This window comes from Rosa chinensis, chromosome 2 (genome assembly GCF_002994745.2).
Source record: "Rosa chinensis cultivar Old Blush chromosome 2, RchiOBHm-V2, whole genome shotgun sequence".
In the NCBI taxonomy this organism is placed as follows: Eukaryota; Viridiplantae; Streptophyta; class Magnoliopsida; order Rosales; family Rosaceae; genus Rosa; species Rosa chinensis.
The window spans coordinates 8,664,506-8,688,658 of NC_037089.1; the positions used below are offsets into that span (position 1 = coordinate 8,664,506).

Here is a 24,153-nt window from a genome sequence, read left to right on the forward strand (position 1 = left end):
CGTGCAGGGGTGAGTGTAGTAAAACAAGTTTTACTGCAACCTTGACTTTTTTTGGCTTAGGATCCTAACAGCGCGTGTATTGCACGCACCGTTGAAGACCCTAGGTGAGCACCCACCTGGGTGGGTAGAAGAAGCTCCGATAGGACAAATGATTTTCTCCAAAATAGGTCTCATATATGTCTCCTACAAGAAATTGTGGTCCATTTTATCAACTTCGGCAAAAACACTAATTCAGCAAAATTGCGTGTTCATAGCAAGCCTTATGAACATGAGCTCGTCCAAGCATCAGGGATTACTTACAATAATTATAATAACTTAACTGTGGTCTCATCAGCGTTGCATTTAAGAAAGGGACAAGAAAAGAAAAAAACTGAAGTCATTTTCCTTTAATGCGTTGAAACACCGAACAAATTACTCGGTTCTTCACTTACTTTTTCTCTTGCTGCCCTTCTTCTGGACCCTTTTAAACTTCAAGCCTTTACTGGTGAGTATACTTGAGGCACTCTTCCCTTCAAGCTTCTTTGTCATCCTAACCACACTTGATATCCCTTTCCTGGCAGCAGCCCTATGCTCTGGTCTGCGGCTCATCATCTTGCGATCAAGTGGCCAATACGCGTATGGTTCAAGCTTGTCCTTCTTTTTCAAATCCCCACCAGCCTTCTTGCTGGCATACTCATTGCCAGTTGAAGCCCATCCAGATTCTGATGTCTTCCTTCGCTTCTGTATTTTCTTTGTATTCACAGACAAGTGACTTCCTGCTTCGCTCCTTGCATCTGAATCAGGATGAGATGGCTTTTTGTTGTACGAGTTTGGTTCTTCATGAATTATGAGGCGCCCATCAGGGTCTATCTCTGGCCCTTCATCAGACTCCATTTTACGTTTTAAATTCTCTGATGATCGAAGTGCGGACCTTGTTCTTTGCCGATCAAGTAAGTCAAGAGGCTCGTCTTCTAGTTGATTAAATAAGTGGTCAGGCAAGTTCTGATTTGTTCTACTCTTGGCCCTGCTCATATTGAAAACAGTTGTGGTTAGAGCAATTTAACTCTGCCAGATATAACAAACAGAAACCCAATTGAACCAGACTGAAAGTTTCTATTCTGGACATAAATTAGCATACGGAGTGGACTGTAATCAAATATCAAATTTATGTGCAGTCATGAATACTAAAACAACTAACCGTGATGAAGATGCTTTAGATTTGAAGTGTGAAGCTTTGCCACACCGGCCAGTGACTGTTTGGGAATCCATATAATCCGTATTACTATCATCAGTTTCTTCATCACCGAAATCAGAAAATACTTTTGAATGGTTCCATCTGCTTAGCCTGAAAGAAAAGAACAGGAGTTACAGAAAATAGGGAAGATGAATTAATTGAAAGTTGCAAGGATATGAACATAGCCACAGAAATCTCACGGGTCATAAGTTTTAAATATAGGAAAAAGTAATAAAACATTTTTTATATGGATTTGATGTTGTCATAACAAACAGAATGAGATCCAACAGCTCCAAGGCATATTTCTCTAGGTACTAAAGGGCTTCTGTAGGTTGGAAATTATGGAGGATTCTACCCCTTAAAATGCTACAGCTTTGTCAATTATGTTTTTTTTTACTAGTTAATCCTCTCCCCTTTCTATATACTCTGGTCAACCCAATAACACTTCTTCAGCTCTTTCAGAAGTAAAGAGGTAACACTACGCTGTACTGATAACTCATGGATCCATCAGGCACAAAGGGTTAAGTACATTTCATGCTGCTTATGCAGCATGTCACCAGGATTCAAAGAGGCAGGAACAAAACCCCAACATTGACAAAGAAAAAATCAAGACCTTTAGTAAAGCGTTAAATCTTATGTAGAGCATTAATTACATATAAGCTTCATTTGCAGACAAGAATGTAGGTAGACCTACATACGCACAGATGCTGTGTTGTTCATATGCATATATAATTCTAATACTGTGAAATAGAGAGACCTGGCTGTAGTTGCTTTGGAAGACAAGAATGTAGGTAGACCTACATACGCACAGATGCTGTGTTGTTCATATGCATATATAATTCTAATACTGTGAAATAGAGAGACCTGGCTGTAGTTGCTTTGGATGCATGAGATTTAGCTTCCTCCGATCTAGAACCCTGTTGTTTCTTATCTTTTCGTTCCTTAATCTGTGCTCAACAAAAGATATAAAGATCAGCAATGAGTAGTGAAAACCCTGGCTATTCTAATTCTAGCACAGAATCTTTGGCAACAAACCTTCCGAATGTTGGTAAGTAGTTTCATGTGCTCTTGAGGCATGACAGCCTTAACAGCATCCAGCCCACATTTCTTGACGAGCATTTCTAGTAGAAGCTTAATCTGAAAACAATTCAGGTTTCACCAGTAAGAGATAAGAAACTGACTATCAAAAGCACAGCTACCACACAGACTGAAGTCGTGTAGGAATAAAATCACAAAAAAATGTTAATTAAAGCACCAACCTTGCTTTTGAAATGAGTTTTAGTATCATCTTGCCACTTCAACAAGGCTTCAACCATGCTTTTCAAGTGCAATTGCAACCCCTCAGCTTGTGATTTGGCAACCAATACCTTCAGCAAGCCTAAATTAGCCTGCAATAAAGGAAATGTTCATATAAGAATCAAAAGTAAAATGACTATTTCATGCAAGATCAAATGAATAACAAATAACAGAATGATATATCAAGCAATTTGCACAAAAAATTCAAAATGACTGTTGAACGCTGATATAAAAAGAGAGGGAACAAACTTTAATTATTTCTCTGTTCTTTCTCTGGAGGAGCAGAAATGTTGATGGAAGCAAATTGGTAGCAGACGACACAAGGTCAGAAAACTCATAAGCCAACCTAGCTAAGCCTCTCATTGCAGCACTGATTATAACAGGGGTTTCGCCAGCCAGGCCTCCAGCTACCTGTGACCATAAGATAAGCTCAGATAGAGATGATTGTAGCCGATCATAATCAAGGGAAGAAAGAACCATAAATGCACTTAAAATAATAGCATGGACTTCCGGTCAATAGACTAATTAAAGTAATAACGAGTAGCCTGAAACAGTGTCAAGTACCATGTTAAAGAATTGATACAGGTTCTCTTTCTTCCCGCCTTTCTCCTCATCCCCACAAGCATGACCAATCTGGACAAGGATATCATATGCTTTGTTTCTTGTTTTCTTGTTAGCCTGCATCGAAAGAAATCTCTATCAACAAAATTCATATAAACGACAAAGTACAAAAGGTTTTTCATTAATATTCCTCACAGTAACCGACTGACTGTAGATGTAGTGTGGAAAAAAAACATTTCAAAAAGAGAAATCAGCATTCAAAGTTTATTTCTTCAAGCAACTCTAGAGTCGGTTTCCTCGTGAAAGATGAAGTTCTACAATTAAGGTAGTCTGCAAATTGTTTGGCATGTTTAGAAATTTTCTCTACCTCAACCTAATATGGCAAATCAAACAACTCTGAATTGGTAGATCATAGACGTTGGCACGATTGCAAATTTCATGAGGAATTGAGTTAAGTAATGTAAAGCCGAGAATAATCAAGCACCAGTACAACAAGATAGATAATGATATATTCACCAAATATTGCAGCTGGAATACCGCCTTACCTCTTTAAGCCCAAGAATTATCTCTGTTAGGAAAGAACTTATGATGTCAAGCCACCTCTGCTCTGTCTCGCTCTACAAAAAGAGTAAAGCTTTTACATATTGAATCCCATACATCCCGACTCCTTAATAAAATAACGACATAATTTTGAGACTAAGATGAGTATTTGTTTACATATACCTTTGAAACATGGACTATTAGGAGGTACAAGCAGTCAAGTCTATGCCGTCTAGCTGAAAAATGGCATGAAGGCAGCAATTCCACCATCAGTCTAAGCAAATCCTCGAGCTTCGAAGAGATAAACCCCTCAAAGTCCTGCCATACATAGAGCAAAGAGAGCCATAAATAAATCAGTCCATTCCAGACATGATTTACTTTCATTAAAGAAAAAATATAAAGCCACTGCAAAATGGAAGGGATATGGCCCATCACTGCATAATAATTCCACCTTAATGTTTCTCATCCTTTTTCTTATATGAGAGACGTCAGGGACTATCTCTTAATTAACAAAGACATTAGTCATATACCATATCAATTAGAACCATTATACCATGTTTCTGCATATTCCACAGAACAGTGAAGATGATCTATTAACAATTAATAGAGATTCCACAACTTTCTTTTGCATACCCGAAGAATAATTGAAAGAACTTTGTACGCCTTCTTCTGTATCAAACCTTCATCATCCTGAAGTCAGGAAACCCTTAGTTGGTTCAACCTTTCCTTTCTCATAAGTTACAGGAAAAGCTTAAAAACAAAGTAAATGAGCAGATGGAAAGAGAGAGGGTTTCAGACCTGTAATGCAGGCTTTATTGCGTTAAACAACACATCAACCTCATCAGCATTTAAACCAGGTAAAAATGAAACTGACAAGTCAAATAGTAGTGCCCTGAAGTTAAGATGAAGAAATGAATAAAATGTAAGATATCACACAGAGAAACAATAACAACTGTTATGTCCAAGACCCAAGCACTGATTCTGAAAATCATAAGCAAACTGAATATGACATACCTCTGCCTGGAATTAGAATCACTAGAACTTGCAGCTGCCCTGGCCTCTTTAGTGACCCTCAAAAGCTTGTGCATATTACTTAGAAACAACCTTGACACAACTGCTTTATCTGATATTGACGCAAACTCACCAATTGTGGACTGAAAATGGTACAAGCATAATTATTCTCCATTTCACAAAACAAAATTATATAGAACTTACACTGGAATAAAAAGGACAGAGAATATCCACATAAAGATCAGTTTAATACGATAAAGTTGTTTCAACCTCTACAGTCCTCCCCTAGTAACCCTCTTAAATGAATAAGACTTATTATAGTATAATCTAACCCAACTTCATCTCATCACTTGTAAATTTGTAATGCATATTCTCTACCACTTCTTAATTCACGTTGTGAGTAACTTAAATATAATATGCCTTCTCAAAGGCTACATATACCTAAAGATATATCATTGTGAAATGCATTACAAATTTGTACATATTTACATGACATATGTAATGACTGAGTGTGTGTTAAATAAAATTTTGAGCCCGGTCTGCAGGGCAAGTTTGGAGGATACCTGCAAACAACCTCCATCATCTTTTGTAGAATTCAAGAAGACACCTGATAGAACAGTCAAGATCTCACACGCACTTGATTTGAGCACGCTCAAGTTATCTGTCATAACCTGAGGGGTATAATTAGCCATAGCTCTCTGTTTGGCAGTACCTACTTCGCTATCAGACAGATCATTCACTTCTTCCACAATATTCTTATTTTGTTGAACAAGAATTTGCAAGCTCAAGCATATTATTCCACGAATCTCAGGTTCATCACGAAGGGCGTTGCACAAAGCTTGCTTCAGATCATTGAAACTCTCAGCAGTATCAGAAGGGAAGTTGCAAAATGAAGGTAACAGTGACCACAAAGAGTATATAAGTGCGTCTGTACTCCTTGATGAAAAAATACGACCTTGTGACTCAAGCTGCCAAATATAATAAGTTAACGATAATTGCCAAATAAAATAACTCATTCCATCAGTATATGATTAATACCTGTCGAGATTTATTCCGTATCACTTCAACCATACCCAAAATTGACTCCATAAAAAAGCTCAATCGCGCACCAATTGTATACTGCTTCAATATAGGAAAAAGCCAAACGTTCACCTCACTAAGGTCTTCAGCCTCCAAATTAAGAGGCAGAAAGCCTATAAAAGTTTCAGGTCCCATAGCAACAAGAGCCGTTCCGAGGCATTCATGCAGCTATACATTAATAAAATTATTATGTTAGAAAGTGCTCAAGTGAAAAATAGACATACCAATTTATACTCATAATTTCAAAAGAACAAAGTACAGACAACAAAATCAGGGATTCATTAGATAGGAAAAGGACCTCTTTCCTGAAAGGAAAATCTTCATCAGGCAGCTTTTCCATGTCTGCCAAGCTCTTCAGTGTCCCCCTCATGAAATAAGAAGAGTATACCCCTGCATATAACAGCTGTTACACTTCTTGTACAATGAAAAATAAATGCATGGACTGATAGAAGTAATCAAACCTATTAATTTGGAGGAGGGGGCATCAATGCATACAGAAGAGATTAATACCTAATCTATCAAACATCGCTGAAACAACTTGAAATACAAGGTCCAAGACAGGAGTGTAGTTGTATCCAAGCAAGCTTTCAATAATAGCACACACTTTTTCAATTACAGTTGGCCCAGACCTCCGTTCATCCATATTTCCATTCTTCACAATCTGGTCAACCCCCTGTTTGATCAAGCTTTCATCAATGCAAGCATGAATAAGACTCTTAAATGCGTTCACTGCTGCATGAATGGCCTCTTCATGCTCAGATCCCAATATATCTAGAAAACACAAAGAAATACATTTTCAGTATTCAGAAATAAACAGGAAAGTAGAGGCCTCTGTATTTAATGTATTGAAAAAGCTTATTGTAACTAAAGTTGGATAAACGGGAAAACAATACCTCGTAGTGCACTGAATACAGTAGGGAGTTTAATCACGCACAACTGCCTGTTGAGTGAATAAACCTTTGTCATTCCAATATTGAGCAAACGAGCCGTAAATGTCATGTCATCCACAGATGTCTTATTGTTGGAGACAGAAAGAGATAATAAGCATAGTTGATCAAGCAATATCTGAGGAGAAACATCTGGACATGGTTCGAGACAAAGCCTATACAAACCATCCGTTATGCGCCTTGTAACAACAGGGTTTTGCAGTCCCAAGAGAGGTTTAAAGAGCTCGAGGATCTCGTTTTTATTCTTGGTTGACATAAGAGCAAGACATTCTTTAAAAGCATCCAAAAGATATAAAACCTCGAGACTCCCCTTTGGCCCTTCACTAGCAGCTGGTTTTGTTCCACCGGCAAGCAGAATAAACCTTTTGAATAAATCAGTAATGCCTTGACTTGCCGGTGAGTGCAGCGAAGTCCCTTGGAAACTTTGTAGTACATCATGTAACCGCAAATGTGATTGCCTTTTCACCTGTTTTAGATTACAGCCCCGGTCAATTATCAATTTCTACCTCTACAACTCTTTACTTTGTACACCTAATAATTTCGCAATCAAATCACTACTATATAGCATTGATCAACTACCATACTCAATCAAAATTGTCATAAACTGTGCTGTAGCAGCTGAACTAAACAATGCAATGCATTTGAACTAATATCCGAAACAAAAACAATATGATGAGTCATTCACCTTAGGGCGGGAATCGGTAGCGAAGCTCAGTAAGAAGCCATAGGGCTGAGAAATGTCTGACCAGTTGTTGTGGTTGACCCGGCTGCCGACGATGAGCAAATGCGCTATACATTTCAACCCGGAGACGGCTCCGGCGACGGTCAAAGAGCTGGAGAGGAGAGCACGAACCAGGAGTCCGTTAACGAGGTCGCTCTTCTTCACGAGAATCGCTGGCGAGACTTTCCGGACGGCAACGGAGAGAATTGTGAGGAGCGCGTCGATCATGTGACCGGAGGGCTCCGGCTCCGATAAGATTCGATCGAGAGACGAGCACGCCGCGCCGAAGTAGGCGACCGGAGACGGAGGGAGGTTCTGGTCTTTGAAACCCTGGGCCATGCCGCCGATGACGGCGCAGAGGTGCTGGTGGTCCTCGCGCGTGGAGTTGCCGAAGCGCGTGAGGATTGAGGTGCAGATGTCGGCGTCGGCGTCGTCGTCGAAGGCGGTGGTGCTGGTGGGGGTTAGCGGCGGCTCTTCCATTTCAATGGCTTCCATGTTGGGCGGAATTGGGAGGTTGCAGAAAAACCCTAGCTGCAACCAATTTTAACGGCAAGGGTTTATCGAAAAAAGACTCTAGAGAGTGGAGCCAGCCAGCCAGGTATGGTTTTGTAGACGGGTCAAAACGGATTAGTTTTATGGGCGGACCCGAGTCCGTGACCGCGAACCTTTCTTTCTGGGCCGGTTCGGAGCCGTACCCATCTTTTAATAGGTTTTTCTTTTTCTTTTTCTTTTTTTGAAACGTTTAATAGGTTTTTCTTAGGGTCGTTTAAATTTTCGCCCCATTTTTGTGGCCCAAAACACCATTTTACTCCTATTAAACAAAAAAAAAAAACGGGACCCTGCATAGTCTCATAGCCCCATTCTCACTCACCTCATTAAGTGTCAAATGACGGTTTTATCCTTCTATATCATACACGACCGTAAATTTGAGTCTTTGACCAAACACCTAAATTTGAATTAACATGAACTCACTTACTCCAGTAAGAGATTAGTATACCCACTTACCCAGTTTAAAAGTAAAAAGACTGTTTTGGACAAAACTCAATTAAAAAATTCCAACTGTGTCACTCTCTCTTCCCTATCTTGGACGCCGACGACGTCGTATCCTCCAGACTTGACCCAGAACTCCGGCGACTCAGACCACGATCTCAGACGGGCAGATCTCTACTTGCGTCTCCTCCCAAGAGCCCAAATCATGCTGAAATACCGACCCAGTAGAATAAAGAACTCAGCTTGACCTACCAGAGCTCGAACGCAGTTGGAAAATTTGAGCGTTGTGATCTTGATCATCTATTGAGGATGAGTACTGCCAAGTCACCAAGGATGAGGAACCGGGTCAGGAAGTACGAGCTGGGCAAGACTCTTAGGGAGGGTACCAAGGTCAAGTTCGCCAAGAACACCGAAACCGAGCAATGCGTCGCCATCAAAATATTTGATTGTGAGCAAATCCTTGATGCTTTGCTTTATATATGATTACGTATGTACATGATGAAGCCTCATCGTCATTATGAATGAAGGATTATTAATTGAGCTGGTGATTCATGGAAACCGAGCTCTCTGGGTTTGGTATTGGAGGGTAGATTGATTGAGTTTGTCAGGGAAAATGGTTTTTTTTAATGGGTCCTTGACCCAAAGCACCAAAATGAACAAAAACTATCCTAGTTACCCCAGCAACAGAATTTTATTCCCACTTACCTTGTTTAAAACAAAATAACAGTTTTGCCCTCTCCTTAATTAATTAATTAATTACAAGAGAGACTCTCTCCTCTTTTCCCAATCTGCAGCACCTCTCTCTCTCATCCTCCATTATTGGATCTACACCATCTCTCTCTCTCTCTCTCTCTCTCTCTCTCTCTCTCTCTCTCTCTCTCTCTCCGGTGAAGGACTGGGACCGCGACAGCTAAGGCGGGCATAATTCTGACGCTCACTTTAATCCATCGCATGGCAGAGGTGGCAGAGAAGGTTTCAGCAGCAGAGGAAGTTCCGGTGTTGTGGCTCCGGCGCCGACTCAAGGCTTTCGAGTCGTCGACCTATGATCAATTCGAGTCATCCAGTTTTCGCTTCAACGACACACCGCCTGGCTCGGGCTTTCGCTGCCACTGCCGAGCGGGCAATCGACAACGGGGCTCTTGCCTGACATTTACAGGTGGGCCCTTAAAAGGTCTAACCGGGTCGAGGAGCCGCCCCAAGTTGACTCACTGATGAGAAAGGGCCAGGTCTTCACGTCTCATAGTCGGAGAAGATGTGTGGGTGCCCAGAGCATTTCTGGGTGCCCAAGTCAATTTTTTTTTTTCTTTTAGTAATGGGACAGAAGGAAAGAAAAAAAAAATTTGAATGTCTATTGGGGGGCAATAGACATCTATTGGAGGACAATAGACGTTTTGAATTTATACAATCTCTTCGTTTTTTTCTTTAATCAAAGTTTTATTTGTCGAATTTTATGAAGATTAGTTCCCATTCCGGCGACCGAAAATTCTATTGAGGGGCAATAGATGTCCATTAGGGGGTAATACATGGCTGATAGATGTCTATTATGGGGCAATAGACGTCTATTGGGGGGCAATAAGCGTCTATTGGGGGGCAATAAACTATCGGGCAATAGAAGTCTATTGGGGGCAAAAAAACATTTCCGGTGAGATTTTTAGCAAATTCCGGTGGTCCGGTCGCGAAAGTTGGCCGGTGACCGGACCGGCCACCGGCGAAATCTCTTATGGTCACCGGTCACCGGCGAAATCTTCTATGGTTTCTCTCTCTTCCATTTTCTTTCTCTCTCTCTTTAAGTTTCAAAATGGTGAGGGTAAAATGGTATTAAAAAAATTAAAAAAAAAACAAAAAAAAAATCTTAATGGGGTATTAGGGAAGACATCCTTAGAGTATTTTAAGTAAGAGGGAATTAAAAAAACTTAATGGGGTAAGGGGGGAAAAATCTCTAAAAATGGGGTAAATGGACAAAAACCCTTTTTTAATCAATTAGTGTTTGATTGACTATATTAGTTGTAGATTTGGTATATGGAGTATAGGGGATTTTGTTTCGTTAAATTTATTTTATTGGAAATAATAAACTTTTTATTGGGGGCAATAAAAAGTTTATTGGGGGGTAATAAAACCGGACTCCTATTACCAAATTCCGGCGGCCGGTCACCGGTCAAGGACTCCAGCGGCCGATCGCTGGAATTCGATGAAGTCTCCGATAACTTCTCTCTCTAAGTGACAAACAGGAAAAGGGAAAAATTGTCCTAAAAATAAACAAAAAATAATAAAAATATACTTAATTGGGTATTAAGGCAAAATATATGTTATTTATTGGGTAAGTGGGCAATCTCATAAGATGTTTGGGTAAGTGGGGTTAGTGTAACTCAAATTTGGGTAAATGGACATTTTCCCAATAAATTATAGTCACTTTCTCCTCGCGTCTCTCTCCCTCTCTCTCACGCTCTCGACCATATTCTCGGTCCCCGGGTCCCCGCCAATCATCCTCGTCGGCGTCGTCGCTGGTCGACGGGAAAGAAGATGACAGCGAGATCGAGCAGGTCGGCGTCATGCACCACTCCCATACTCAAGCGCTGACGACGACTTTGATGGCCTTGTGTTCCTTCTCCAATTTTTCTTCTCGGTGGTCCAACGGTGAGACCATCGGGTGACTGTTGCAGCACGCCGACAATTATGCTTCACTTCTGGGTTGGTTTAGAGCAGTGCACCAGTTGTGCTTCGCTTCTAGGCTTCATGGTGTGAGGCCGCAAAGCAAGTTTCTCATTTTCTTCTTCCACACCATTCCGCCTTGAGTTTTGTTCGCACTGTAAATTCACCATTGAATTCTATTGGGTTGGTGAGGAAGGATACCTGAGTATTGTTTAAATTCTATTCACTTAAAATTTTGGATTTCTTATTATTGAAATTTTTTGGCTTTAACGAGCTAGGTGCTCCCAATTTAGGATTTTAGTTCAATTTCATCATTGATGATTGTAGATAGTGATGTTTTGAACTTACCAAAGAATCAATTATATCACATCAAATATGTATAATGAAGTTGAGTGTTTCGTAAATTGAGAGAGAGAGAGAGAGAGAGAGAGAGAGATTTTGCAAGATTTTATAGGCAAAGCTAGAGACTTGATGAGTTGCTCAAAGAAATGGTAGCTAGGGATGCAGAAAAAGCCATGTTGCCAGCCGCTCAAATGAGCCTTGATGAGTTTTTTTATGCTAGTGAATTATGCTTCAGGTGCTCTGGATGTTGGATGGGTTTCTGAGCTGGTGAATTGCATGTCCTTCAGTTGTATCCAAAAAAAAAAAAACCATGTCCTTCAACTGTAACCAAATGCCTACCCTCTCTCTCTATGTTTTTTTTTTTTGGTAAAATGGGGGCAGAAGACCCATAAGAAAAGAAAAAAAAATTATTGGGGGGCAATAAATGTTTTGAATTGATGTAATTTCCTCGTTTTTTTTCTTTAATTAAAGTTTGTTGAAGTAAAATGACAATTGGAATAGTCTACTCATTTCATTTCATAGTCCCTTTATATAGGGATAGAGTTACAACGGAAATATTAATTACATTAAATACATTGAATACTGATTGATCTATAATTGTGCTGATTGATGGTAATCACTGATTCCTTGATTCCCTCTCCGTCAGTTGCTTTGACGAAGGCACACAATATGTTTTTCCTTTAACACTCCCCCTTGTGCCAAGTCAAAGACGAAATGGTGCATGAGTTGTTGCCTCACTAAAAACCTTGCCAAGTAACAATAAAAACCCTGTGGGACAAAAATACACCTTGGTCGAAGGAAAAGAGCACAACGCACCTTTTACATTTGAGTATGACATGTGTGTGTTAGACTCCCCCTGACGTCTACACCTCCCCCTGATACTTACATTAATCTAGAGAGCTTGGAAAGTCTTCGCATTCCTATGTTTTTCACATTTTTCTCAAATGTGTCCTTAGGCAATGATTTGGTGGACAAATCTGCCACATTCTCCTCAGACCTTACTTGATTCATTTGAATCTTGAGGAGAGTCTGTTGTTGCTGATTGTAGGACAACTTTGGCGATATGTGTTTTGTGTTATCACCCTTAATATAACCTAGCTTCATCAGTTCGATGCAAGCTGCATTGTGTTCGTAAATGCAAGTAGGCTCTTCAGTGGTATAACTCAAACCACTAGTCCCTCGAATATGTGCAATGATAGTTCTTAACCATACACACTCAAGAACCGCCTCATGTAGAACAATGATCTCTGAGTGGTTCGAGGAGGTAGCCACAAAGGTTTGCTTGGTTGATCTCCAAGATATCGCCGTGTTCCCATTGGTAAATACATAACCAGTTTGGGAACGATATGTGGGTCAGATACGTATCCAATATCAGCAAAACAATTCAAAACGTCATTTGACGTTTTAGTATAATGAGTGACTTTTTCGCCATCAACATTTCCTTTAGGGATTGCAGTTCCATCTGCGGTCCCTCTTGTCTCTCTGTAGGGAAAGAACAGTCTCAAGTCAATGGTTCCTTTTAGGTATCGAAAATGTTCTTGATACCATTCCAGTGACGCTGCGTTGGCGCTGAGCTAAATCTAGCTAACAAGTTCACTGAGAATGCAATGTCTGGTCGAGTAAATTGGACTAAGTACAATAATGCGCCTATTGCACTTAGATAGGGAATTTCAGCTCCCAACACTTGTTCGTCATCTTCCTTTGGACGAAATGGATCTTTCCTTGCATCCAAACTTCGACCGATCATGGGAGTGCTAGCAGGATGTGCTTTGTCCATGTTATATCACCTAACTTTTGGACATATGTAGACTGGTGCATTAATATTCCACAAACTCGGTGTTCTAGTTCAAGACCTAGATGGAATCTAGTTTTCCCAAGATCCTTCATCTCAAATTCGGATTTCAAGTAGCTCGCGGTTTCTCTTATTTCATCAAGAGTACCAGTTATGACGTATACTACTACAATTTGCAAATCCGGAACTTGTTTTCTTTATGAATACGCAGGGGCATAATTCATCGTTCTTATATCCCTTCCCAATCAAGTAGTCACTTAGACGGGTATACCACATCCGCCTGGATTGTTTCAATCCGTAAAGTGAGCGTTTCAACCTAGTTGCAAACGCACTCCGTGGTTTAGAATCACTTGGCTTGGGTAATGTAAGGCCATCTGGCACTTTCTTATATATCTCTGAATCTAGATCCCCATAGAGATATGCAGTAACCACATCTATGAGCTGCATTTCTAGTCCTTTGGAAACTACTAAGCTAACTAAGTAGCGGAACGTTATACGTCCATTACGGGAGAGTATGTCTCCTCGTAGTCAATTCCAGGGCGTTGTGAGAAACCTTGCGCCACAAGGCGAGCCTTGTACCTTAGGACTTCATTCTTCTCATTACGCTTTCTGACAAAGACTCATTTATGTCCTACAGGCTTTACACTTGGTGGAGTTAGCACTACCAGACCAAATGCCTGTCTCTTTGTCAGAGAATCTAATTCTAACTGGATTGATTCATTCCATTTAGGCCAATCTGCTCTTTGTTGACATTTTTCAACAGAGCGTGGTTCGATATCATCGTGCTCTATGATTCCTTGAGCAACAGTATATATCATCAATGTGTATGGAAGATCTTTCTATCAACTCATACGTACTCTCGTAATCCTTTGAGATTTCTTTATTCTCTGGAATCATTTCAAACATCGGAGCGTCTTCCAGTATTGATTCATGGACATAACTATAATCAGAGACAATCTCATGAGAGGAATTCTATACATTGATGATTGGTTTGTGCCTTATCCACCCTCTTCTTCCTTGGGTGAGTGTCAATCGAACCAAGTGACCTCCCCCTCTTCCTTGGGGAGCCACGGCCTCAACCACACCTCCACTAAGTGCGGTTGCAGTGCCTCTATCTGCGGCACCGTGCCCCTTGTTGGGGACTTCTAACCTTGCAGGCATATTTGCAGCTGGTATATATGATCTCGTCACTTTTACGATATCAGTAAACGCATCAGGCATCAAATCTACTACGTTCTGAAGATCGATTATTCTTTTCACTTCACTTTCACTTTGTGAAGTGCGGGGATCAAAATGAGACAGAGTGGGGACAAACCACGACAATTCCTGTCGTTCCCTTGGAAAATCCTTTTTCCTATCTCCCCCTAACGACGGGAAGACTGTCTCATCAAAGTGACAATCCGCAAATCTAGCGGTAGAGAGATCGCCTATCAAGGATTCCAAATAGCAGATAATTGTTGGGGATTCGTATCCAACATAAATACTTAATCGTCTCTGAGGACCCATTGTGGTGCGCTGTGGGGGCGCAATAGGCACATATACTGCTCAACCAAATATGCGTAAGTGTGAGGTGTCAGGATCATATCCAGTTACCAACTGGTACGCAGAAAATGGTTAGCTAGCTGTGGGTCTTAAACGAATAAGTAAAGCTGCGTGCAATATTGCATAACCCCAGGCAAATATAGGCAAGTTGGGGTGCATAACCAAAGCCCTAGCCACCATCTGTAGCCTTTCGATGGTGGTTTTTGAGAGACCATTTTGTGTATGCACATGGGGTATAGGATGCTCTACATCAATCTTGATAGACATGCAATAATCATCAAATGCTTTTGATGTAAACTCTAGCGTTATCAAGCCTTATAGACTTGATAAGGTGATCAGGGTGGTGAGCCTTTAAACGTATAATCTGTGCTAGGAGTGTTGCAGCATTTCTTGTGGACAATAAAACGACATGTGACCAGATTGTCGAAGCATCTACCAGAACCATAAAGTACTTGAATGGTCTGCATTCTGGATGGATAGGTCCACAGACATTTTTTTTGTATCCTTTGTAAGAATGGAATGTTTTGTTTTGTATCTTTAGCATAGGAAGGTCTCGATCCTGTTTTTGCTAAAGAGCAGGCTTTGCAAAACGAGTGATGTGCCTTTGAAATAGTCAATGAGGCATAATGGGAGGGAGGTAGTGCTTCTGGTACTTCAGAAGTCAATGACTGCATTTGAGCAATACTAGAACCGACACCTTGCAGTGTGGCGGATTTTTCTCCCATTTTTCACTCGAAAGAAGGGATATCCATGTGAGTTCTTGAAAAATACGGATCATCATGTCACGACCTCGGTGCCATAGGCGGTCATGCAAAAAGCCTGTATGAGTCAGTGTCCCATATTTTATTGTTGGTGACAGTATAGGATTCAATGATCCGAATCGTAATGAGGTACAGTCCACTAAATTGACTCAAAAGTTTCTCTAAGATGTGTTTCCTTCCACAGTCATTAGATGTAATATCAAGGTATTCAGTTCCATTCTCACGGTGTGTTTTTACATGATAATCGTTGGCACAAATTGCTTTGAAACATTAACAAGGTTCGATTAGCTCTTGGTGCATATAGAGAGTCTGTGACTTGAAATGTTGCGCGACTTGAAATGTTGCGCCATTAGGCAGCAAAAATTTGGCAGTTCCTTGCCCTTTTACTAGTTGTGATAATCCAATCATCGTAGTCACAGAAAAATTATAGGCTATTAGTTCAATGAATAATTGCCTATTTCTTAATATTGTGTGGGTAGTCCCACTATCATCTAAGCACTCAATTTCTCCTCCATTCATTCCTATAAATAAATTGGAGGTATTTAGAAAATATAACTCATATTCTTTAGAGTATTTCTATTTGCGTAGAATGGTATTCTTTTCATTCTAATAATTTTTTCTCTAGATGTATTGCTTTACATCTTTATAGTGCTATGTTGAACCATGTAAATATGTGTATAGTAAATAAATTTGAATAAATTCAGTGCTTCAGAATAAAATTCAAAATTTATTAATAAGCCAACGATAATCAAATCAAGGTCTTGTTCAAAAAGCTTATTCATCAATCCATGATTGAAAATAAACTTTAAGACTTAAACAATAGTCTAATTAAAAATGAGGCATCATGCCTTCGCAACTGTTTTTGGAAAATAAAATGAATAAAGCAGATCAGTCAAGATTGAGAGCATCCATTGACTTAGCAAGTTCCTCTTTGCCATTGGAGTCGACAACTGTAAGGTTGACGTCTAGGTCATGACCTCCTTCTTCCATATAGTGAGCCTCTTGTTCTTTAGACTTTCTATACCTCTTGTAATTGGCTACTACTCGGTTGTTTGCTTGGCAGTTCTTGTACCAATGCTCAATGAATCCACACCTATAGCATGGTTCATTGTTAACGCTTTCCTTTTGCATATTGTTTCCACGATCCCCATGTCCCTTTCCACGTGGTGCATGGTTGCCACGTGGGTAGGGATCAGCACGTCTAAACCCCCTTGCATTGGAGTTATTTCCACCTTTCAATTTTCCATAATTGGCCTCGGGAATTTTCTTTGTCCCAGTGGGCCTGGCATTGTTATTCAAGAGAATCTTATTTTGTCTCTCAGCCACTTGCAGTAGGCTTATTAACTTATTGAAGGTTGTGATTCTTTTGTTGTCATAATCCAACTGATACTGGTTCGCTAGTATAAAAGCTGAATTAGGAAAGGTGGTAAGAGTCTTGTAGATCATATCATCTTCTGTGATTTCCCTTCCACAGAAATTGAGACGTGCCTTTAAGCGCAACATGTCCTTGTTGAAGTCATTGACATTTTTATAGTCAAGCAAGCGGATTCCATTCCACTGAACAGCCAGTCCTGGGAGCAAAGTATCGTGAATGTTCCCAAAACGTCCCTTAAGGGCATCCCACAGTGCTTTGGGTGTCTTCAACTGAAGGTACTCCTAGCGTAGACTAGGATCAATATGTCACCTCAGAAAAATTAAGGCATCTGCTTTCACCTTATTGGATAGTTCATCATCTTTGGGATCAGTAATGGTGGTAGTGTAGTCTTTTGCCACAAAGGCAGTTTCCATATCGGAAACCCAACGATGGTACTCAAGTCCTTCTGAGTCCAAGACGTCAAACTCAGGTCGAGTTGGATCAGCCATCTACATCAACAAGAGAGAAGATATAAATTACGCAGTCACAAAAGACATCCACGTGTATTATTTTCCAAACAATATGAATTAGATTTCAAGACCAAGATTCATAATGGTCACAGTTTTTTTTTTTTCGATGCTATGTGAAAATATTTTATCACAGTAAGTGTGTGTGTAATGCGCATGAATTTTCATTATCATGGCCAAATGGTATTGATATGTTGCATTAAAAATAATCATAGCATATTGAAATATAGCATATAAAAATAAACTACATGGCATGCTCAAATTTCACAAATATACAACAAATTATATACTACACATAATAATGGCAATAATATATCATGCGTAAAATAAAATGTAAACAATAGCATAATATAAAGGCATGCTTAGGAATAATTATATAAGAGTAAATAAAATTCACAAAACATGCTCACAATTGAATAATAAAAACATAAGCAATAAAATATAAAGCATGCTTAAACATAATTATAAATCATGCTTAAATATAATGATATAAAACATAAATAATAAGGCATGCTTAAAACAAAAATTATCTAATTAAACATTCTTAATAACAAAATAAAATAAAAGCATAAACAATAAAGTATAAAGCATGCTTTGTTAAAATCATAAAATAAAATAAAGAAAACATACTTGATTTCGAGAAAATAAAACAATCCTAGCGCACACGCGTGTTGATGCAGGCGTGCGTAGCGATGTTTTTGGGCTTATGAAACTAGGCCGCTTCCTCTCCCTTTTCAGCGGTGGGCTTTGTTTTTTTTTTTATAATCTTTTTATTAGCCTGCTTTTTTTTTTCTTTTCTTTATCTGGGCCGCAGGGCCTGTTTCTTTTTTTCTTTGCCTTTTTTTTTTTTTTTTTTTTTTTCTGGGCTGCAGAGGCCTGCTCTTTTTTTCTTCTTGGGCTGCAGGGCCTCTCTTTTTTTCTCTGGGCCGCAGAGGCCCCTTTTTTTTTTTTTTTTCCTTTCTCGCGTCTTCTTCTTTCTTTCGTTTTTTTTTTTTTTTCTTCTTCTTCTTCTTCGTTTTTCTTTTCTCTTCTGGTTTTCTGGTTTTTTCTTTCTTTCTGGCAGACTGCTGCGTCGAGCTGGGGCTGAGACTGGGTAGTGCTGCAGCGCGCGGCCTAGTGTGATGGGTGAGAGCGGGCTGCTAGCGAGACGCACGACAGAAGACCTAAGGCTGGGCAGGACACGGGGATGCTGCTTTCGGATGTGCGGGCTGTTGCAGACGGGCTGGGCCTCTCGAGACTGTTGCAAGGAGGGATCTTCTGCAAGCTGGGATCTGCAGGTGGGAGGGCGCGATGATGCAGCGCTGGGAGGTGGCCTGGCTTGCGGGCTGGATCTGCAGGCGCAAGGAAGGATGGCAGGTGCTAGGCCAGGCGGGGAGGGCTGTTGCAAGGCGTGTGTGCTGGCAGCGTGTTGCAGATGGCTTGGTTGCAGGGGCCGATCTGATGCACGCAGAGGCGCGTGGTGGGGTGGCGCTGGGCTGCAGATCTGCTGGTGATCTGTTGCGACTGGGCGGGGTGAGGCCTGTCGTTGCAGACTTGCAGGCAGGTTGAGGCCGGGACGAATTTTTTATTTATTTAAGGTGGCGGCAGAAAAAGAAGAAAATATATATTTTTTTTTTCTAGGGTTTTTATTAGGATTTTTTTCTTAGCTATTGGCTCTGAGCGTGCTGATAACGTGTTGAAGTAAAATGACAATTGGAATAGTCTACTCATTTCATTTCATAGTCCCTTTATATAGGGATAGAGTTACAATGGAAATATTAATTACATTAAATACATTGAATGCTGATTGATCTATAATTGTGCTGATTGATGGTAATCACTGATTCCTTGATTCCCTCTCCGTCAGTTGCTTTGACGAAGGCACACAATATGTTTTTCCTTTAACAAAGTTTTATTTGTTTAATTTTAGGGAGATTAGTTCTCATTCTGGCGACCGAAATGTTTACTGGGGGGCAATAAATGTTTATTGGGGGGAGGCAATAAATGTCTCCAGCCTCCTATAAGATCTCTTTGGACCTCTTTGGGGGCCTCCGGTAAGGTTTCATAAGCCTTTGTTGCCTCCCAATAAAGGTCTATTAGGGGCAATAAAGGTTTATTGGAGGGACAATAAACATCTCTGGTGACCAATGAGATCTCTGATGACTTCTTTGGGGACCTCCTGCTAGGTTTTTAGAGAAGTTTGGTGGGCTGCTGCCATTGATCGGATTCCAGTGGCGTAACTATCAGATTAGTGTACAAAGTTTGCTTCATCCTTTCATTTCGGTATACACCGTTAACTTTTCCATTAACCTTTCCGTTATCTTCAAAAAAAAAAAAAAAAAACTGACAAAGCGTAGTAGGCCCATACTTGGTGTTTATTTATTTGACAATATTGCAGCTATAAATCTATCCTCTGCACTCGAAGGTAAGCAGTTAAAATTCACTATTCATAATTTCGATTGTTGACAGACTTTAGTTAAATGCTATATGTAAAAGCACTAGCAAAGAATTAAGAGAAGAGAAAGAAAAGCTGAGAAAATTGAAAATTTTTAGAGAAAGTCTTAACAAAGAAATTCTCAATTACTGGGATATTATCTTTAGACTTCAAACAAGAATCTATAAAGTTGAGCGAGATATTGAAAATATCTTATATATACTTAAAGAGGAACAAAACCCTCTTGATTATTTGAGTATCGGTTAGATCCGTAAATCACTGGTATAAAAGCTTGTAAAGAGCTCAAAAGGGGAATCCCCAATGGGGATAATGTCTCATTTAATATTAGAGAAGTTAAATTCTCTACTTATATCTTCTGATGAGAAACATCAGAAACTACTAAAGAAACGGCCAAATCGAATATCTATGCTCTCAAAATTTGTGACATGAGATATTTTGAGGAATACTTGAATGAATTTCAAGAATATTACTGTACGATTGGTGAACTAGCGAATACTGATCTAGTCAACCTGTTGCACAGGAAACTCCTTGAACCATGGAGAACAGCTATGAGAGAAAGCATAGCTGAAAAACCAATTGAAAGATTTTCAGTTGGAGGAATTGCCGATAGAATAAGACAATTACTAAAAGAACAGTGCAAAGCCAATCTTAGAGCTAAGATGGCCAAGAAACAACTCAAAGGAGTTGAAAATTTCTGCTATGGAATACTGGATATGCCAACCAACTGGGGATGTCATGAATCCAAGTTCCACAGAAAAAAAAAAAAAAGGTATTACTCTAAAAGATTCAAAAGGAGTAATAAGAAAAGGGATTGGAAATTTAAGAAAAGTTCCAACTTCAAACAACAGGATGAAAATCCAAAAAAGAAATTCTTCAAGAAAAAGAAGAATAACAGAGTCAACCATCAGAATACGCAACCAGGCAAGAAAGCTTGCAGATGCTAGTTATGCAAAGCTGAAGGGCACTATGCCAATGAATGCCCAAAAAAGGGTAAAAGATCTACTAAAGCTCTATTTGAAGCATATGAGCCTACAGTAGAAACGGCAAATATGAAAGGCTACGAAATAGCCTATTCTGATGATGAAGAAGATGACAGGTCAGTCTACTCTGCCTGGTCTGAAGAAGAAGAATCATCAGATTCTGAAGTAGAGTACTTGGAATCTAGACAGATGAACGTTCTACACGTCAAAAACTGGGAAGAAAGTAAGACGGAAGCAATATCGTCTGCTTACCAGGTGAACCTTGGTACATTCGTATGTGACTACTGCTTATGTCATGAAAAGAATGGCCTTCCTATGTTCTGTGAAACGTCTAAAAAGACTTATCACAAAGAATGCTTCATAGCTGAAGCAAGAAGAAAAACCAAGAATGGCCTTGTCAGCCAATTTGCAGAACAAGAATATGAAGAATATTTCTCTGAGAAAAAAGAGAAAGAATTAGAAAAAAATGTTCCAAGAAGCTATGGAATCATCTTCCTCAAAAATAAAGGAGGAAAAAGCCGAGGAAGAAAAACTCGATACAACCATTGAACTGGTTGAAATACCATAAAATAGTCCAGAAGAATGTAAACCATTCATACCTCAGGAACAAGCTCAAGAAAATGAGCTTCAACAATCAAAAGTCGTCTCTACTAGTAGATACAGCAACTACATAGAGATCAGACTCAAATTCTCTGATCATAAAAAATATCATCTACATGCTTTTGTAGATAATGGATCAGGATTCACAGTTGCAAAGAGATTTGCCATTCCAGAAGAACTCTGGAAAGAAGATAAGAAAAGAATAGCTACTGGTGTCCAGTTTGATGGAAGCCACCTAACCATGAACAAGGTAGCTAGAAATGTTCATATCACTATTGGTGGAGGAACATTTATTATCAACACTCTTTGGCAATCCGAAGGCCAAGGATCTGATTTCTTGTTGGGAAATGATTTTATTCTCCAACAGAGGTTCATCCAAGATGAAGAAGCGATAGGCTTCAGGAAAGGAGAACGGGTGTTCTGGGCAGACAGGCTTACTCAAGCCAAAAGTGTAGTAGGTCCAAATTTTACTACACAATATCAGAGATCGCAACAGAATAGTGGTGATCTTACCCCCTACAAACCCAAATTTGAAACCATCCTCCAAATTAAACAACAAGACTTGTTGAAGAATCATCTTATGAAGATGAAAAAGAAGAAACAACTAACACAAATGAAGAAGTTAGGTTCATCCACGAGCACAACCTTAAGCACTTCCAGAATAAACTTGAGTCTCAGAAAATTCTCACTCTTGATAAAATCAAGAAACTACTCGAGCAGAATATCGATATAGACCCTCAGAAGTTTTGGGAAAAAGACCTAGTGGTCTGTGAATTAAGATTACATGATATGAATGCCATCTGTCATGTCAAAGCCATTGCTCAATACAAAGAGGAAGATAAAAAAGAATTCAGAAAAGATATTGAAGATCTCCTGAACAAGAGATTAATTCAACCTTTCACAAGCCCTCATCATGCTCCAGCATTCTACGTGAGAAATCATGCAGAAAACCTTAGAGGAAAAGCTAGAATGGTGATTGACTACAAAGACGTCAACAAGAAGACTGTCAAAGACTGTTATCAAATTGCTCAAGTAAGAGTACTGATCAACCAGCTCAGAGGAGCTAAAGTCTTTTCAAAATTCCATGCAAAGTCAGGTTTTTGGCAGGTCAAAATGCATCCTGAGAGTGTTCCTCTCACAGCATTCGGAACACCACAAGGCCATTACGAATGGTTAGTAATGCCTTTTGGTCTAAAATAAGCCCCTCAATCTTCCAAAGACAGATGGACAACATCTTCAAACATGTGGCTGAATTTTGTGTCGTCTATATTGATGACATCCTTGTCTTCTCCAAAAACATAGAAGAATACATGAAACACCTTCATGAGGTTGTAAAGCTGATAGTTCAGCATGGAATTATCCTAGGTGAAAAGAAAATCTTCTTTATCCTCGATGAAGTTGATTTCCTAGAAATAAATATCAAGAATGGAGTAATAAAACTCCAACCTCACATCCTTGAGAAAATCTGGAAGTTCCCAGATAGAATTCATGATGCTAAGAGTCTAGAGAGATTCTTAGGAGTCATAAACTATGGGAGAGATTTCATTCCCAAAATCTCAGGACTAACAGCAATGTTATCTCCTAAAACAAGTTCCAAGAGAAAATGGAACTTCATTGAAGATGATGAAAAAATTGTGTAGCGGATAAAAAATCTCTGCAAAAACCTTCCTCCTCTACAACAACCAGAGGAACATGATGAAATTATCCTCCAAACAGATGCGAGTGATAATTACTGGTCCAGTGTTGTTCTGGCAAAAACGTCTAAAACCAACATTGAAAAGATTTGCAAATTTTGTAGTGGCAAGTTCAGCCATGCAGAACTGAATTATCCCACAGGGGAAAAAGAAATTTTGGCTGTCAAAAAAATGATTTTAAATTCTCCAGCTTTTCTTGGAAAACTCTTTACTGTCTGCACCGATTGTGCTAGAGTAAAGAATTTCAAAAATTTTAAACTTGATAAAGCTGCTGATAGAGGAAGATTAGTCAACTGGCAATTATTTCTTAACCAATATGATTATATTGTTGAGTTGATTGCAGGAAACAAGAATTATCTTCCAGACGCCCTAACCAGGGAAATGGCGATGTTCAGCCTAAAAGATGACGACGAAGGTCGTAATCCCAGAAGCAGAAGAACTGGGAAAGAACATGAAACCATCGAGGATCCCAAAGAAAAAATCCTCAAAAGGTTCTTGCTAAGTCCAAAAGGACTAGCCACAACTGATCAATCTCAAGGGAAATGATTGGCTAGCCTGTCTCAAACGGCAGACGGTAAAGGCTCATCAAGACCGTTGACGGCTGCTGCTTTGCCAAAAAGCAAACATACTCCAACTGGAGTAATAAATGTTTTTAATTTTGAATTAAGAACCTTTGCTGATCCTGTGTTCAGAACTGGCAGGAGGCTAGCTTACCACCAAAAGGAAATCCTGGATAATCTCTTATTTTCCTTTCAGGAAAGAAACAGTGGTATCATGTTCCCAGCTTTGTTTGCATTAGCTGAAGAACTCCACGAAAATGCTAGACCACAGCATGAAGAAGTTAATATACAGCAGAGTGCTGTTAGAAGTGAAAAAATTCACTATCTCGAAGATCCAGAAAGTGCTAAAGTTCCTATCATAGCACTAAAAGAATGAGATTGGTTTGAATTCCATAATCTAATTGGAAGCCATAATTCTGAAAACTGTATTCCTCCAACCCTCTTCATTGTTGCAGGACCATATGTTGAAAGATACGGAGTTAATGTTCAAAGTGAACATCCTCAAGAACACAAGCTTTGACTTGTTGAAAATGGTTTTGTCCATAATCTATGGACCAAA

General features: G+C 39.6%; 1 protein-coding gene across 2 annotated transcripts; it reads right to left on the reverse strand.

Moving 5' to 3' along the window:
- Positions 1–177: 177 nt before the first annotated feature.
- Positions 178–7,970, reverse strand: LOC112186603 (RRP12-like protein). 2 transcript variants are annotated; one of them, XM_024325066.2, is made up of 18 exons: positions 7,334–7,968; positions 6,595–7,114; positions 6,212–6,472; positions 6,000–6,091; positions 5,660–5,869; positions 5,185–5,589; positions 4,625–4,764; positions 4,409–4,502; positions 4,244–4,300; positions 3,794–3,928; positions 3,616–3,687; positions 3,074–3,187; positions 2,759–2,920; positions 2,473–2,601; positions 2,249–2,350; positions 2,078–2,160; positions 1,178–1,324; positions 178–1,003 (listed from the first exon to the last, which is right to left on the reverse strand). In XM_024325066.2, the coding sequence occupies exons 1-18, from the start codon at positions 7,862–7,864 to the stop codon at positions 424–426; spliced, it is 3,834 nt and encodes a 1,277-aa protein (XP_024180834.1). In that variant the 5' UTR covers positions 7,865–7,968; the 3' UTR covers positions 178–423. The 2 variants fall into 2 exon arrangements, with proteins under 2 accessions (XP_024180834.1, XP_040370211.1); XM_040514277.1 differs by lacking the exon at positions 178–1,003 and having other exon boundaries at positions 1,192–1,324; positions 1,971–2,160; positions 7,334–7,970.
- Positions 7,971–24,153: the final 16,183 nt, after the last annotated feature.